At 55.4% G+C, this 13,006-nt stretch overlaps 1 protein-coding gene across 1 annotated transcript in view; it reads right to left on the minus strand.

The window, feature by feature from the left end:
• The window catches only part of MYRF (myelin regulatory factor), a 66,234-nt gene that overhangs the window by 9,158 nt on the left and 44,070 nt on the right, over nucleotides 1-13,006 (minus strand). Inside the window, exons 8-18 of the mRNA XM_075501906.1 lie at nucleotides 8,980-9,175; nucleotides 8,445-8,521; nucleotides 8,047-8,157; nucleotides 7,612-7,702; nucleotides 5,797-5,997; nucleotides 5,002-5,110; nucleotides 4,292-4,401; nucleotides 2,622-2,782; nucleotides 2,020-2,092; nucleotides 1,622-1,710; nucleotides 1,349-1,417 (exon numbers count right to left, since the gene is read on the minus strand). Coding sequence (XP_075358021.1) covers nucleotides 1,349-1,417; nucleotides 1,622-1,710; nucleotides 2,020-2,092; nucleotides 2,622-2,782; nucleotides 4,292-4,401; nucleotides 5,002-5,110; nucleotides 5,797-5,997; nucleotides 7,612-7,702; nucleotides 8,047-8,157; nucleotides 8,445-8,521; nucleotides 8,980-9,175 — 1,287 coding nt within the window. The remainder of the gene's footprint in view (nucleotides 1-1,348; nucleotides 1,418-1,621; nucleotides 1,711-2,019; nucleotides 2,093-2,621; nucleotides 2,783-4,291; nucleotides 4,402-5,001; nucleotides 5,111-5,796; nucleotides 5,998-7,611; nucleotides 7,703-8,046; nucleotides 8,158-8,444; nucleotides 8,522-8,979; nucleotides 9,176-13,006) is intronic.

Here is a 13,006-nt window from a genome sequence, read left to right on the forward strand (position 1 = left end):
TATTTTGCTGCAGCCCTGCAGATCCCATTAACTGAGGGGCTTTACAGGTCTGTACCTAATGAGTAACTCAGCCAGCTTTCCCTGGGTCAGTACCTTTCCAAACATCCCCAGCGGTGATGGCTCATAAAAAGAAATAATTTAGGTTTTTTTTCTGTCCTTCTTTTGCACAGTAAGCTGTCCTGTACTTGAGAGTGACCCTCCACAATAAAGCTATTCGCACATGAAGAGAGGGTAGGAACAACTTTTTGGCTAATTCTTCAAAGCCTTCATCCTTTTTACATACTCCCTCCACTCCTTTCAAACTGTCTGCTCCTGCTCTACCTGTAGTATGGAATTTCTTTATTTAGCCTTTGATGAATTGGTTCTTCAATCTCCTAATCCTAATTTCCCCTTCCTGACGAGGTCCATAATCCTTCCTCGTGGAGAACCACTTGCTGCAGTGTATTCATATCCCTTTCTTTGCTTTCAATTTTGCTTAAGATTCTTGGTCTTCTGTGGTGCAGATGGAAGAAAGAAGAGGAATTGAGAGAAGGGATGCAGCAATTAAATAACAGTATAATGAAACAGTAACATACCGTGGACATAGAGCGACCGGGACCCCAGGACCCCTGTGCCGAAAGAGGGCCAGGAGACAGGCAGTGGGCACAGCAAGAGAGCTACGGGACGGTGAAGGGAGACGGGAAGAAAAGGCAGGTCGGTAGAAGATGAGGAGGACAGGGGGGGAATGAAAGAGGATATGGAAGATAATGGAAATGAAAAGACAAGAACGGGAAAATTAAAGACGAAGTGGAATGAAAATGGGTTGGATGAGACATGTAACCAGAACAGAAGGGAGAGAAATAGGACAGGGAGAAGAGAGAGAAAAAGAGACTCATTATCTGGTAACGTGAGCTCCCAAAGGAGCGAAGTGTGCCAAAACTGAACGCCCAGCACAGGCTGCCCGTGTGCACGCTTGCCGGGCTGGGGCTGTTCCCCCAGCGCTCTCTCCGCACCAAGGACACTGTTTGCAGAGGAAAACTCTTGCCTAGCACAGAGTGGTCCAGCCCCACTGCAATCAACGGGACGATGCTGTTTTAGTCCAGCTGAAGAGGCATCCAAAGAACATTCAGACCGGCTACAAGTGGATATGTGAGCAGCCAAACAGCAGGGTACTTTCTTTTTCTTCTCTGTTCCTCGCTTCTTGCTCGAGATAATTTAACTGACATCAGACTTGGATGTGCAGATGTGTTTGGTGGGCTTTACAGCTTGACTCACTGGAACCATAGTCAATAACCCCGCGGCGGCTGCTTTTTGTGCTTCAGACTCCCCCAGTCACCACATCCCTCCCACAGAGCCCAGAAGTACCTACCCATCGATATCCACAAGGTCCTCTTCACTGCGCAAGCTCAACACGTAGAGCGTGGACATGGACACCACACTGGAAAGAAAGAGAGAGGTACAGGCTGAGGACGGGTGTGGGGCAAGGGACATGTCATGGTACTGATCTGCTTCCAAGGGATTTCAGCCCATGAAAGGAGCTGAAGATCCACAGCCCCTCGCTACACACCCCATGGATGGCACGGGCCAAACCGATGAGCTGGAGAGAGACTGGAGAAGTAGCAGCCTGGGTGTATGGTCTCACCTGAATGCCATGATGACGACCAGGGCAATGATGGTGCCCTGCAGGAAGCGCTGGCTGATGCAGGCCTGTTCCGGGACAACTGATGGTGACTGCAAGAGAAAAACCCCAAGATCAGCTCAGGACTCCTTATTGCTCCGGTCCTTGCATAGATCCCACCCAGCCCATCCAAAGCTCTCTTCCTGCTCCCCTGAAAGCCCTGAACCCCCTCAGCGCAGAAGCCATATATCGTCTTCATTAGGCATGGACAAAAAGGAAGGAGAGATCATGGAAATGGGAGCAGACAGGGTCTCTCCCTCTGCAGCATGTGTAAGAAAACACACAAGGACCATGCAGACGACCGTTCTTAGATAGGCCACCTTCCCCTGCACAGCGTTGCTCCTCTGGGAGCAGTCCCTTACCTTGCTGGCTACTTTGTGGGGCCTCTTTTTGTGGGGCACGCTTCCCGCACGGCTGAACTGGCTTCCTGTTTGGCTGCAAGGAGAAAGGAGGAATGGAGCTGAGCTGTGCAGGGACAGCACTCGAAGCGATTCCCAGGCAAAAATGTGATTCTTTGGTAGGGGAGAAATCTCTGCGTGGCATGACAGTCAGAAACCCTTGTCACTTCAGCTGCTTGGGGCTAGGTGCAGTGCTGGTCCATTGCCCAGAGAGCCTGAATTCTGCCCCAAAACCTGCATAAGCTGACTAGGGTCAGTATGACGATTTTGGAAGTGTGAGAAACTCTTTGCCCTGAGAAAGCTGCTCATTTACTCTAGGGAAACGTGGAGACAATTTCACACTGGGTTTTTTTTGGGCTGGTCTGAGAGCAGGAGGTTGGTACATGTATGCCAGACCTGTCTCACCAATCTCAGCTCCTTGATTCTACCCCAGGCCAAATGACAACTGCCAACGCCCCACCGCTCCTTCCCGTCTCCCCTTTCCCAAACCAAGGTGTCAATCAGGGCAGCCTGGACACAAAAAGGAGACATCCCTTCTGGCTCCTGTGCCCTCAGCATGCCCGTACCTGAACGCCCCAGAGCTCACGGTTGACTTCATGCTGTCCAGCCGCTTGAGCTTGGCCAGCTTGTGACTCCACCTCTCCAGCTCATCAATACGGGTCTCCAGGTTGTCTGTCAGTTTGCACAGTTCCTTCACAGCTCCCACGTTCTCCATGAAGATGCGCTCCTGCCAGGGAACAGGTCAGCGGTCTGGGTGGCCTGGCACGTGGAGGCACTCCTGCTCTCCCAGATCTGGCCACCTGACTGCTCTCCCATGCCCTGCCCCAGGGGAAAGGCTACACAACACCCAGCCCTGGGGGTAGGGAATCATCCAACATGGCACATCTAGATCTCTACAGCCCCTGGATGCAAGAACAAGAGATATCCTCTTCAAACCCAACCAAAACAATAAATGTTGGTGCAGGATCCCTGAGGTCTCCTGCTGGCGCTAATCCAAAGAGCCCTCCTTAGTCACAAAGGACAGACGCAAAGTCCCCATCTTCATCAGGAGCCCTTGGTCAAATCACATGAGCAATGCTCCCCATCTACCCCTTCTCTGCCCCTCCCCAGCCCTCTGCCTCTCGCTCTACAGTGCCAGCTGCTGGAGTTACTCTGCAGCATTATCCAACAGGCACTTGATCCAGACCAATGGAGAGCCCAAATCCAGAAGCCTCTTGAAGAGCAACCTTCCTCCTGCAGCCCCTCTGGTAAAGGCAAGGCGTTCCAGCACAAGCATCTCCCTCCGGCACAATTGCAGCCGCATCCCACGTACTGCTGCGGGCACTGTGCTATCACCCCTGCCCCTTATCCACCCCGGGGCTCTGCCACTCCACTTCCCCACACAGAGCTCCCTGAGGCAAACATCTCACTGGTGTGCTGGTCCAGCACTACGCTCAGAGGATCCTGGACCCCGTGGATAATTTGTAGCAGCAGGTAGATGCCTCTTTGGAGAGCTCAGCTAGAGCAGACCGCACAGCTTGCTGTGACAGGCTGTTCTGCAGCGCGCACCAGCTCCTGTTGGAGGGCTGATGCTGAGCTGCGGCCCACGGAGGAGGGCTGTACGCAGAAACAAAGGACAGCAATGGCCTGGCCACGTGCAGATGGGACAGAAAAGGTCACGCTCACAGCTACTGCTAGCTGGTGATGTAACTGCAGGGATCTAGGCTTCCACAAAGGAGAAACAAGGCACTAAGGTCAGTCCTGGCCATTCCTACTGTGGACAGAGGGATGCAGGAGAGAGCTGGCAGCTTTGGGAGGCTGTCCCCTCGATGTGTGCTACCGGAGGCTGTCCCCTCGATGCCCAGAGCAGCAAACAGGCTGCCACAGGTTACGGAGAGGTCAGGCAGCCAGGTGCTCCTGGGTTATCTTGACATAACCACCTTATCTTATCTAGAAAGGAGAGACGATGACTAAGAGCCTCCCTACAGCAGGCTGCCAACAAGGAGCCCTTCCTGAGGGAGATGCTGCCAACTTTCACCAGCATCAGGCTAGTTCTTTCCTGCTGATGTCTGCCATCCACCCAGGGCTGCTCCTGACATCTGAAAGACCAGCCAAGTCTGAAACTCCTATGGGTGGTGTTGGCCCAGAAGCATTTCCCAGGCATCAGTTTCCCTCTTCCATTTCCAGCTCCACAACTCCGTTGAGCCAGGTTCAACATCCTCCCCCAACCTCCCTGCCCGCTCTGGCTGTCACCCACCTTGTTCACCACCAGGAAGTTCTCAAGGGTCTTCCCATTGGAAAAGACCAGGTCCCCGGTGTCCTTCACAGCTTCAGGGAGGATCTCCTTTACCTCCTGAGCAATAACGCCTGCGTGGAAACAGCACAGTGGGTCAACGTGGTCTGGGCAGGGCTCCTCCTGCCACAGCTCTTTCTCTGGCCCATGCGGTCGTTGGCAGGAGCCCTGTTCACTGGGGATGACACAAGGGCTGTCCTCCCCTCACCCTGGCCTGCGCAGGGCCAGGCAGAGCTCGTTGGAGGCCCCGTGGCCTGGGCAGCCCCTACAGGCTCAGCAACAGAAGAGCAGAGGCTGTTCAGAGAAGGCTGGTTCCCAGATTACGTGGACAGGGGTATTTGCGTCACCCCGCTGCAGTGCGTAGCAGTGTGTACCCCTGGAGAGAGGTGGGTGCGTGGAGAAGCCTTATAAGCCACCTGTGGGAAATGCCATCTTCTCTTCCGCTCATTAAAGAGGGAATTTCATTAGGTGCCTAAACTTCAGGTGGTGAGAAGCCCCCTCTCTCCTACCCCATGCCTGGGGGGCTGCCCCAGGGTAGATCTGGGTACAGCTGCCAGGAAAGGCAGGGCAGTGCCACTTGGCAACATGAACAAAATGCCGCTGTAGGTTGCAGAACGCGAGGTCCGGCGCTGCAGACGCAAGCAGGTCACCGTGGTGTGACGCAGGGCCCGTACCTGTCTCAGAGGTGTTGTCAATGCCCACCGTGGCCGCAAACTCGGGCTTGTAGTTGTAGTGTACTAGCCGCATACGGGAGATCCTCTTCAGCTGCTCTGTGGTGTCCACCTGGGACAAAGCAGACACATGCAACTCCTAAGCAGGGTGCTGCTTCTGAAGTTCCCATGACTCTGACTCCAAGCAGCAAAACCCACTGCGGCTCACGGTAATACCGTTGTGAGACAGCACTTCACCAGACAGCCCTGAACCCTGCTCAGACCAGCCATTAGGACAAACAGCATTTGCACTGGGGTTAATCTCCAGTTCCTGTCACTGGACAAGTTCCTTGGGTAGTGAAGCCAGGAGGAGACTGAGTCCCATTGCACAACCAGGCACAGGGCAGAGGCGGTTCTCATAAATACGAGACATGATTGTACCCAGCTTTTCTGGACAGGCATGTCCAGCTGAGATGACTGCAGAGCAAAGCTGAGCCTCTCACCCAGGCTCTGGCAAGCCCCAGTGTGCTATCTGACGTATTCAGCTGTTTCCAGGTTTGTAACTTCTGCGTTTGCTAGTTCTGGCTAACAGCGGAACAGTCAATACTCCCTAAGAAACGGAGGACAGGCTGTGTTTGGGACAGACAGGGACAGACAGACTTCTAAGGCACTTCCCATCTGGTCAGGAACTCGGGCTGCTCATAAGGACTATGCCAAAATCAGCAGCTGAAACAGGCTCACAAGGACACTCACACTTTCTGTGGTGCCTCTTCAGACCCTTGATCACCGCAAACCTAGCCTGGTTTGCCTGGCTCCTACCTCCTGGATGTCCTCCTTCACTCGGACGTCTGAAGGGTGCATCAGCGAACCCATGACCTTCACATTGCCATGGACCACAAGGGCTTCATCGGGGCGGTCTGTGTTGATGCCAACCCGGCCGTGGTGAAAAACAGTATCAGGGAGCTGTGCCCGCTGCCAGAGCACATCGCTGTCGCTCTCAAACTGGCCAGGGTTGGAGGCCTGTGGAGAGACGGGAAAGCAGGGACTGAAAAGCAGCAGTAGCAAAACCAGGGAGAGAAACGCTGCGGTGCTGCTGGGCAGAGGCACTCTGAGATGGGGACAGAGCGAGGATGTCAGCAGAGCCCCACAGACCCATCCCTCTATGCAGGTTGCAGAGACACAAGCAGGAGAGGCCGTGGGCAACAGATGGACATCAGAGAGCCCCAAGCTGCTGTGGTGGCCTGGACAGCGGCAGGCACCCCACTGAGCAGCGTGCTGTCCCCATTAGCGTGGGTGGGAAACAGCTGCGAAACAAAGCTTGGCATGAGCAGAAGCACCCTGATGGCACAGCAACGTCCTTAATCCGCAGAAGGGAAACAGGGACAGGGAAGATCTCAGCTGAAGCTGGAAAATGTTCATCCAGGTACCCTGAGAAGCAGGAGGGGGCTTTTGGGACGAACAGTCCGGGTCATGAGATCCTGGCACGGGTGCCCTCTCCAGCCCACAGCACACTGAATTACAGCCCTAGGAAGACCTCAAGGCTGAGCTGCGGCAGCCCCAGCCTCACAGGAGGGACAGCAGGGAGTTGGATCACAGGAGGGACAGGCAGGGCAGAGCCAGCAGAGGGCAAGCAAGGCCATGAAGGTGTGAGACAGAGCTTTCCAGCAGCACAAGGCAAAGTGGCAGGGGCAGGGATCCACTGCCAGCCCTGGGAACAGATCCCAGCCTGCCCTTACAGCAAAGGCAGCCTTGGCACTCATCTGCTGGCCCTGTCTAAGCCTCTGCCTGCAGGCACCAAGGCTATGCCTGTTCTGCTCCTCTCCCTAAAGGAATATCCTCGCTTTCTTGAGCTGTCTGTTATCTCAGCTATCAGAGCTGTTCCAACAACACCAACCAGAACCACGCAGGACAGCAGAAGACCAAGTGACATGGCTGTTGCTCCTGGGTCCCAAATCCTGGGGTTCTGCCCTGCTGCCGTGGTTCTGTGTCCCACTCGCAGGCTGAGATGGGGCAGTCCAGGCTGCCTGCAATTCCCTGCAGTTCTGCGCTGGGCACCCTGAAGGCTGCATAATTCATTGTGGGCTTTCTTGTCTGCAGACTCTGACGTCCCTCTGTTTGTATTTTACCCCCTGCCTTCATCTCTCGGAGCTCAGTGCTCTAGCAGAGCTCCGGGAGAGCCTGGGGATGGTGCCTATCTCTTCCTGCTCCTCTACATTTGAGCACTGCTGCCTTAGCACAGGCAAAAGGTGCCGCCCTGGGAAGGTACCCAGTCTTCTCACAACTGCAGGCCTTGTCCCTTGCTGCAGAGTCCCAACAACACTGTTCCCTCACTCCCAACAGCTCCACCCTGGACACTGGTCCAGCCTTGGGAGACTGGGATCCCTTCTCTGTCCTGCAACAGGTTCCTGCATGCTCTGAGGCTGCTCTGACTAAGCAGGTTTGGAAAGGCTGAAGACAGAACCCAGGTACGGACAGATAGAGCTACAAGCAAGGCAGTGATGGTTTGGAGAAGGTAGGCAAGTGCTGGGTGGAGAAAGCACTGAAAAGCCAGAGGAAGGTAGGAGGGTTGCCCAGGACATCCAGCAAAGGGCTGCGGGGCACCCATCGAGGCTGAGGGAGGAGAGAGGGACTTACTCTGACGATGATGCGCTCAGAGATGTGGGCTGCCAGCGTGTAGTTCTGGTTCTGCGCGTGTGCCTGCAAGGCTACCACGAGCATGAAATACCTGCCAAGAGGGGAGAGAGGTCAGGGTGCCATCCTGCACTAGGAACCGCCGAGTCTGCTTTCCCTCTGGTGGCCGAGGCACCAAGCTGTCATGGTGGGCTTGGCACGTCCCCTCTCCTTGTGCTGTGGGGCACAGGCACTGTCCCCAGCCACCCACAGAGTGGAGGGGACACTTCCTGTGGCCACAGCAGACGCCTCCTTTCCTCCACACAGACAACGACGGCCAATTCAGGACCTGTCCCCCAAGTCCCCCTCCCTCCAGCCACACTCCCCAACCCGGGGACCGGCACATCCACAGGCCTTGAGTGCTCAGAACAGCTTGGAGAAGGCATCTGCGTTCCTCACCTCTGGTCTGGGTTGGGTTTGCCTTTCTTCCGCATGTTGTTGGCTGTGGTCTCGCTGAAGTGCAGCCGCCCCACGGTGACCTTGGTGACCTGCTCTGGAGGCAGGTTGACCCTGAGGAAGGGAAAACAGAGGAGCGAGTGAGGACACCACTGGAGAGGAGGTTCTTTGGGCCACCTCCTGGCCTGCTCCACCAAGGCAGGTCTATGAACTGTGCACAGAGCGGGGAATATAAAGAGAGGAAAACTTTGCTGTGGGAAACAGAGGAGAAAACCAGAGAGTGTGACACCCACGGTACTGTCCTGAGACCTCCGACTCAGCCCCTCTCCCCACCCTCTCCTGCTATTGCTTATTCCCTGGTAGCAATTCCCCCACATGAACCTACCCCGGGCAATACTCACGTGACAGGGTTGAAGGGCCGTTTGCTGCGGTCAGACTGCGACTGCTCTATATTGATCGACTGGTTCAATGCCTCTAGCTGGAGAGAAGGATTTGGGCATGTGACAAAGAGCAGAAAGCTGAGACCTTCCCCTCCCTGCCTCCTTCTCCCCAGCCTCTGCACAGGCCAGCTGTCTGCCCAGCCCTCCTATGACTCAGAACAACTGACTTGCAACACCCAACGTGAGCGTGGTCATTGTCCAAGCATGGGTGCCTCCCTTGGCAGGGGGGCGACTGAGGGTGGAAGGATCTTCCCAAAGTGCCTATATACCTCCAGAGTCAAAGGTGAGTGAGAGGCAGCCCTGAAGACACCCAGGCCGTGACTGAGTCCATCTTAGGACTCATATTTCAAGATCTGCCTTGTTCTGGCCTTCAGCACTCTCCTACATGCTCCCCTACAGCTTAGCACATGAAGACGTGGTGTTGCCTGATCCCAGCCGTCTGCCAAGCACCCCTTCTCCCTGCTGGATTCACTACTGGCCCTTAGCTTCCGCTTGCCTTCACTCCATGCAGCTTCAGGTAGAAGCACTCTAAGGGTTTCAGGCCCTCGGGGGTCTTCACATACTTGGGATCTCCAAGCATGCCGATGTAGACCGTGACCTGGAAGTGATTCTTCTTCTGGCACACAAAGGCGTCATCACCCACTGAGAAGTTGAACCCCTTGTCAGCATCCACACGGTATGTGAGCATCGGGCTGTGGAAAAGGCAGCAGTCGTTAGACCAGAGCCCTGTGCACGCCACGAGAGGCTCACGCGTGTGGGGGGAAGGATGAGCCACGCACCCAGAAGCGGAGGCAACGAGGGGTCCGTATGGCACGGTACATGGCCACATCCTGGGGTGTGGATCCCTGTGAACCACCCCACCGGGGGGTGGGAAGGGCTGGGGGGCCAGCTCACCTCCATGTCCCACCACATACGAACAGCGACTGTGTCGTGAACAGTCCCACCTCACTGCAGACTGTGAAGGCCACCTCTACTCACACACACAGCCACAAAACAATCCTGAGGCACAGCAGGCACATGTAAGGGGAAGGAGGGTTGTGTTAGGGCAAAAGAGACAGCCTCTGATGCTGTGCCTCCCGCCTTGCACTGACGCTGCTCTTGGGTGCTCGCAGGGCTGATCGGCACAGGCAGGCACTGCCTGACATGAACGCGGCACCTGGCCTAAGGCCATGCAGCAACCCATCCTGCTGTGCAGGGATGAGAGTTCAGAGAAGGTCCATACCTCCTTGAAGCTGCAAGCTTTGCTTTAGGTGGGTCTTCAACTGGAAAGGAATACGGTTCCTGTGACTAGGATTTGATGAGGATGCTGGGGCATCCACCCCTCTATATGCTACACTACAGTACTAGTACTATAAACATAGTATAACATGAGCCACACAGGCTAGCACCTCCTTTCTGAGTGCTGCTCCTAAAAAGTGCAGCTGCTTAACCCTGTCTCGACCCACAACGGAGATACCAAGCTCCACAGCCTGCCCAAAGCCTGGAGCAGACCCCTGAATGCTGCTTGCTGGGAGAAGCAGCTCAGGCTGACCCGGGGGAGTCCCACACCTCCACTCGCTTCACCCGTCGCATTCCCGACGTCGCCTGCGCCGGCCTTGCTACCAGGCGGTACTGCCTGCGTGCCGGATTCCTGCCGAAATCACAACCACCTGCTCCGGCTGCTGCGAAAAGCTTCCAGCTCCTGGCGGGCAGGTCCAGAGGAGGAGGAGGGGGCCCTGGCTGCCCGATGAACACACACCAGCTGGGGAGGTTTAATCTACATCTCCTTAATGGGCTGGTTACCATGGGAATGAGGGAAATATGTGGCCTTTGCAGCAAGTCCCCTTTCTCTCACCATCCAAAAACCCAGACCTGAGCTGGGGGGCCCCTGGGGCGCTGCCCGCCCCAAGCAGCGGGGAAGGAGATGCCTCTCATCTACCTCCCCATCAAGCATTTCTAGCAGAACACCAAAATCCCATTGTTTTTAATTAAAGAACTATGGCTGAGGTAAAGGGGAGCTCAGTCTAGCCTTTGACATCAGGCTTAAAAATTATGGAGTGTCCTTCCACAAAAGCAAACCACTTCTGACTTCCACCTCCAGTTCTTAACACAGGCAGACAGATACCGCCCAGAGCAATGGGAGGGGAGGTGGACAGACTGACAGCGATAGACGAGCAGACATCAGCAGACTCTGGGAAGCAGGAGATACAGAAAGGTCACTCTTGCTCCCCTGGGCTGGCCACCTCCTTTCTTCTGGGAAGAAAGCCATCCTCCCCACACACACACACTGGAGGGGTTAATGTGGATGAAACCTGTGGGTATTTCCAGGCAGCCATGAATAATGCTGGGATGGCCATGAGCAACTACTCATTTCTTGCACCCAAGGGACCCGGGGCTGCCATGCCGTGCCCCGAACACAAACCAGATGGTGGGAGCAGAGTACTACCTTAGCCCAGAAGCACGAGAGGAATTCCCCTCCGCTCTCACCCTCCTCCCAGCCTCAGCCCCGAATTCTCCGTCTGGCTCTTCTTGATGGAGAGCTGTGGCTTGGGCTGGCCCGAGCGCCCTCCACGCTCACCCCAGGGGTGCTGGAGCCCTTCCTGATTGCTTTCACCAAGACCCCCACTCTGCCTCCGTCTGCCCAGGACCCCCGAGCATTCACCACTTGCCCCACTGGTTTTTAACAGAGAAAGCAGAGGAGAGGGAGGGACTGACTGAACTTTCAAACCATGGATGCTTCCAAAACATGCTCTGGTTAACGTCACTCAAACTGATGGCTACTAAACATGTGTCAAGAGAGTGGAGACAGTCAGGCTCTCCTTCCTCTGTCTTCTAGAAATGCCTGGTGCCTCCAGAGTCCCCTTCTTAGAGGTTCCTTTTCTCTGAGTTTTCCCTGTGGCTGTGGCTGGTGCATCCCCCAGCGCAGGATCCCTGCGCTGGGGTAGATCGGAGGCAAGAAGCTGCTTTCCAGGTATCAGAGAAGCCATGGATCTCCCCAGCCCTCTGCCTTCAGCCCATCACCTCTGGCTGAGCCAAGGAGCTGCTCTCAGATCACCCCCCCCCCCCGCTGCAGACAGTGCACAGGGCAGGGTATCCCCTGGATCTCCTATTCCAGTGCTTTTTTACTCTCACATTGTAAATCCCACCTGGAAGCAGCAAACCCACTCCCCCACTGCCATGTGGTGTGGGGACATCGCTACCTGAGGCACTGTAAGGACTCCGGTGACACTTATAAAAAAACATCCTTTCATTTTAACCCACAGAGACCTTAGAGTCACCGGCACCCTGCCCCGGACCCAGTCCTCGGGCAGCAGGCTGGCGGCACGTCCCTCCTGAGACGTGCTCTCTGGACGGGCGGCTGCTGTAACGGGGCGGCAGGAGAAGGAAGGGCGGGCGACCCCGATGCAGAAGCGGCTCCTGGGATTAGGGATGACACCAGCTGCTGACAAGTCAGCGGCCCGGGGGCAGCCAAAGCCATGCTGGCTTTTCCCAGGGAGAGTGCAGGGGTCAGAGGGCAAAGCGTCAGGAATAAAAGGTCTGGGGTCAAATGGATTATTTTAGCCAAAATGCTCCCACTGACAAAAGCAGATTAAGGCAGGACTTAGAAGGCCAGGATCAGAGGAGAGGAGGTTTCTCCGAATCCGAGTGAGGGTGAGAAGTTACAAACTCCCCACAGCCACGTCTGGCATCCACACTTAGAGGAGCAGGGAGGACCCTCACCCTCCACATTGAAGTGCAAAGCAAAGGGAAAGGCACCGTAAGGAGAAATGTGTCTCTGATTAAAAGGGAACTGTATAGGAATCTGTGGCCGAGAGCAGGATTGTCAGAGGGATGCTCACATGCCTTGATTGTTTCCTCTCTGGAACAAAAATCTCCCCCATTTCTCTCCTCCTTCCTTCCTTCCAGGTTCCCCAATATCTCAACCACTCTTAAGACATAATGTCTGGAGACCCCCTAATTCAAAGACCACTCACTAATTCCATGCAGGCCCTGCTTTGTTTCTCTTCCAGAACACAAACACCGGGATGGAGGATAGGAACAGTTGCGCAGCGTGACGCTGCCGTCTCACCCATGTTAGACTGACACAACCCCACCAGTGCATCCATGGCTCAGCACCGTACGTGCTCCCTTCAGCTGCCTGAGATAGATACACTCGTGGCACAAGAGAGTGACCTCAGTGATCCATCACCACGGGATTAGCCAAGCTGGCCAAGAGGGCTTTGCCCAAAATCTCGGGCACTCTTTGTCACCTAACCCAAAATATATCCAGCAGGACTGGACGATGTCACACTGGTGTCCGTCCCCTCGGTGAGATCCAGGATCTGCAGCAAGGCCAGGTTTGGTGCTGTTTATAAGGACGTTTCTTCCAACCAAGGAGCGCAAGCCTGAAAGCTCAGGTTTAGCCCGCAGCCCTGAGCTTCAGGGGAGAGCGCATGGAGAGCACCAGTTTGCTCGATGGGAAGAGAACGGCACCAGCCCAGTTCCCAGGGTCAGAGCAGAGAGGCTCTGGCCTCAGCATGGAAATGGTTCTGTTGAGCGCTGCG

This window comes from Mycteria americana, chromosome 5, assembly GCF_035582795.1.
Source record: "Mycteria americana isolate JAX WOST 10 ecotype Jacksonville Zoo and Gardens chromosome 5, USCA_MyAme_1.0, whole genome shotgun sequence".
In the NCBI taxonomy this organism is placed as follows: Eukaryota; Metazoa; Chordata; class Aves; order Ciconiiformes; family Ciconiidae; genus Mycteria; species Mycteria americana.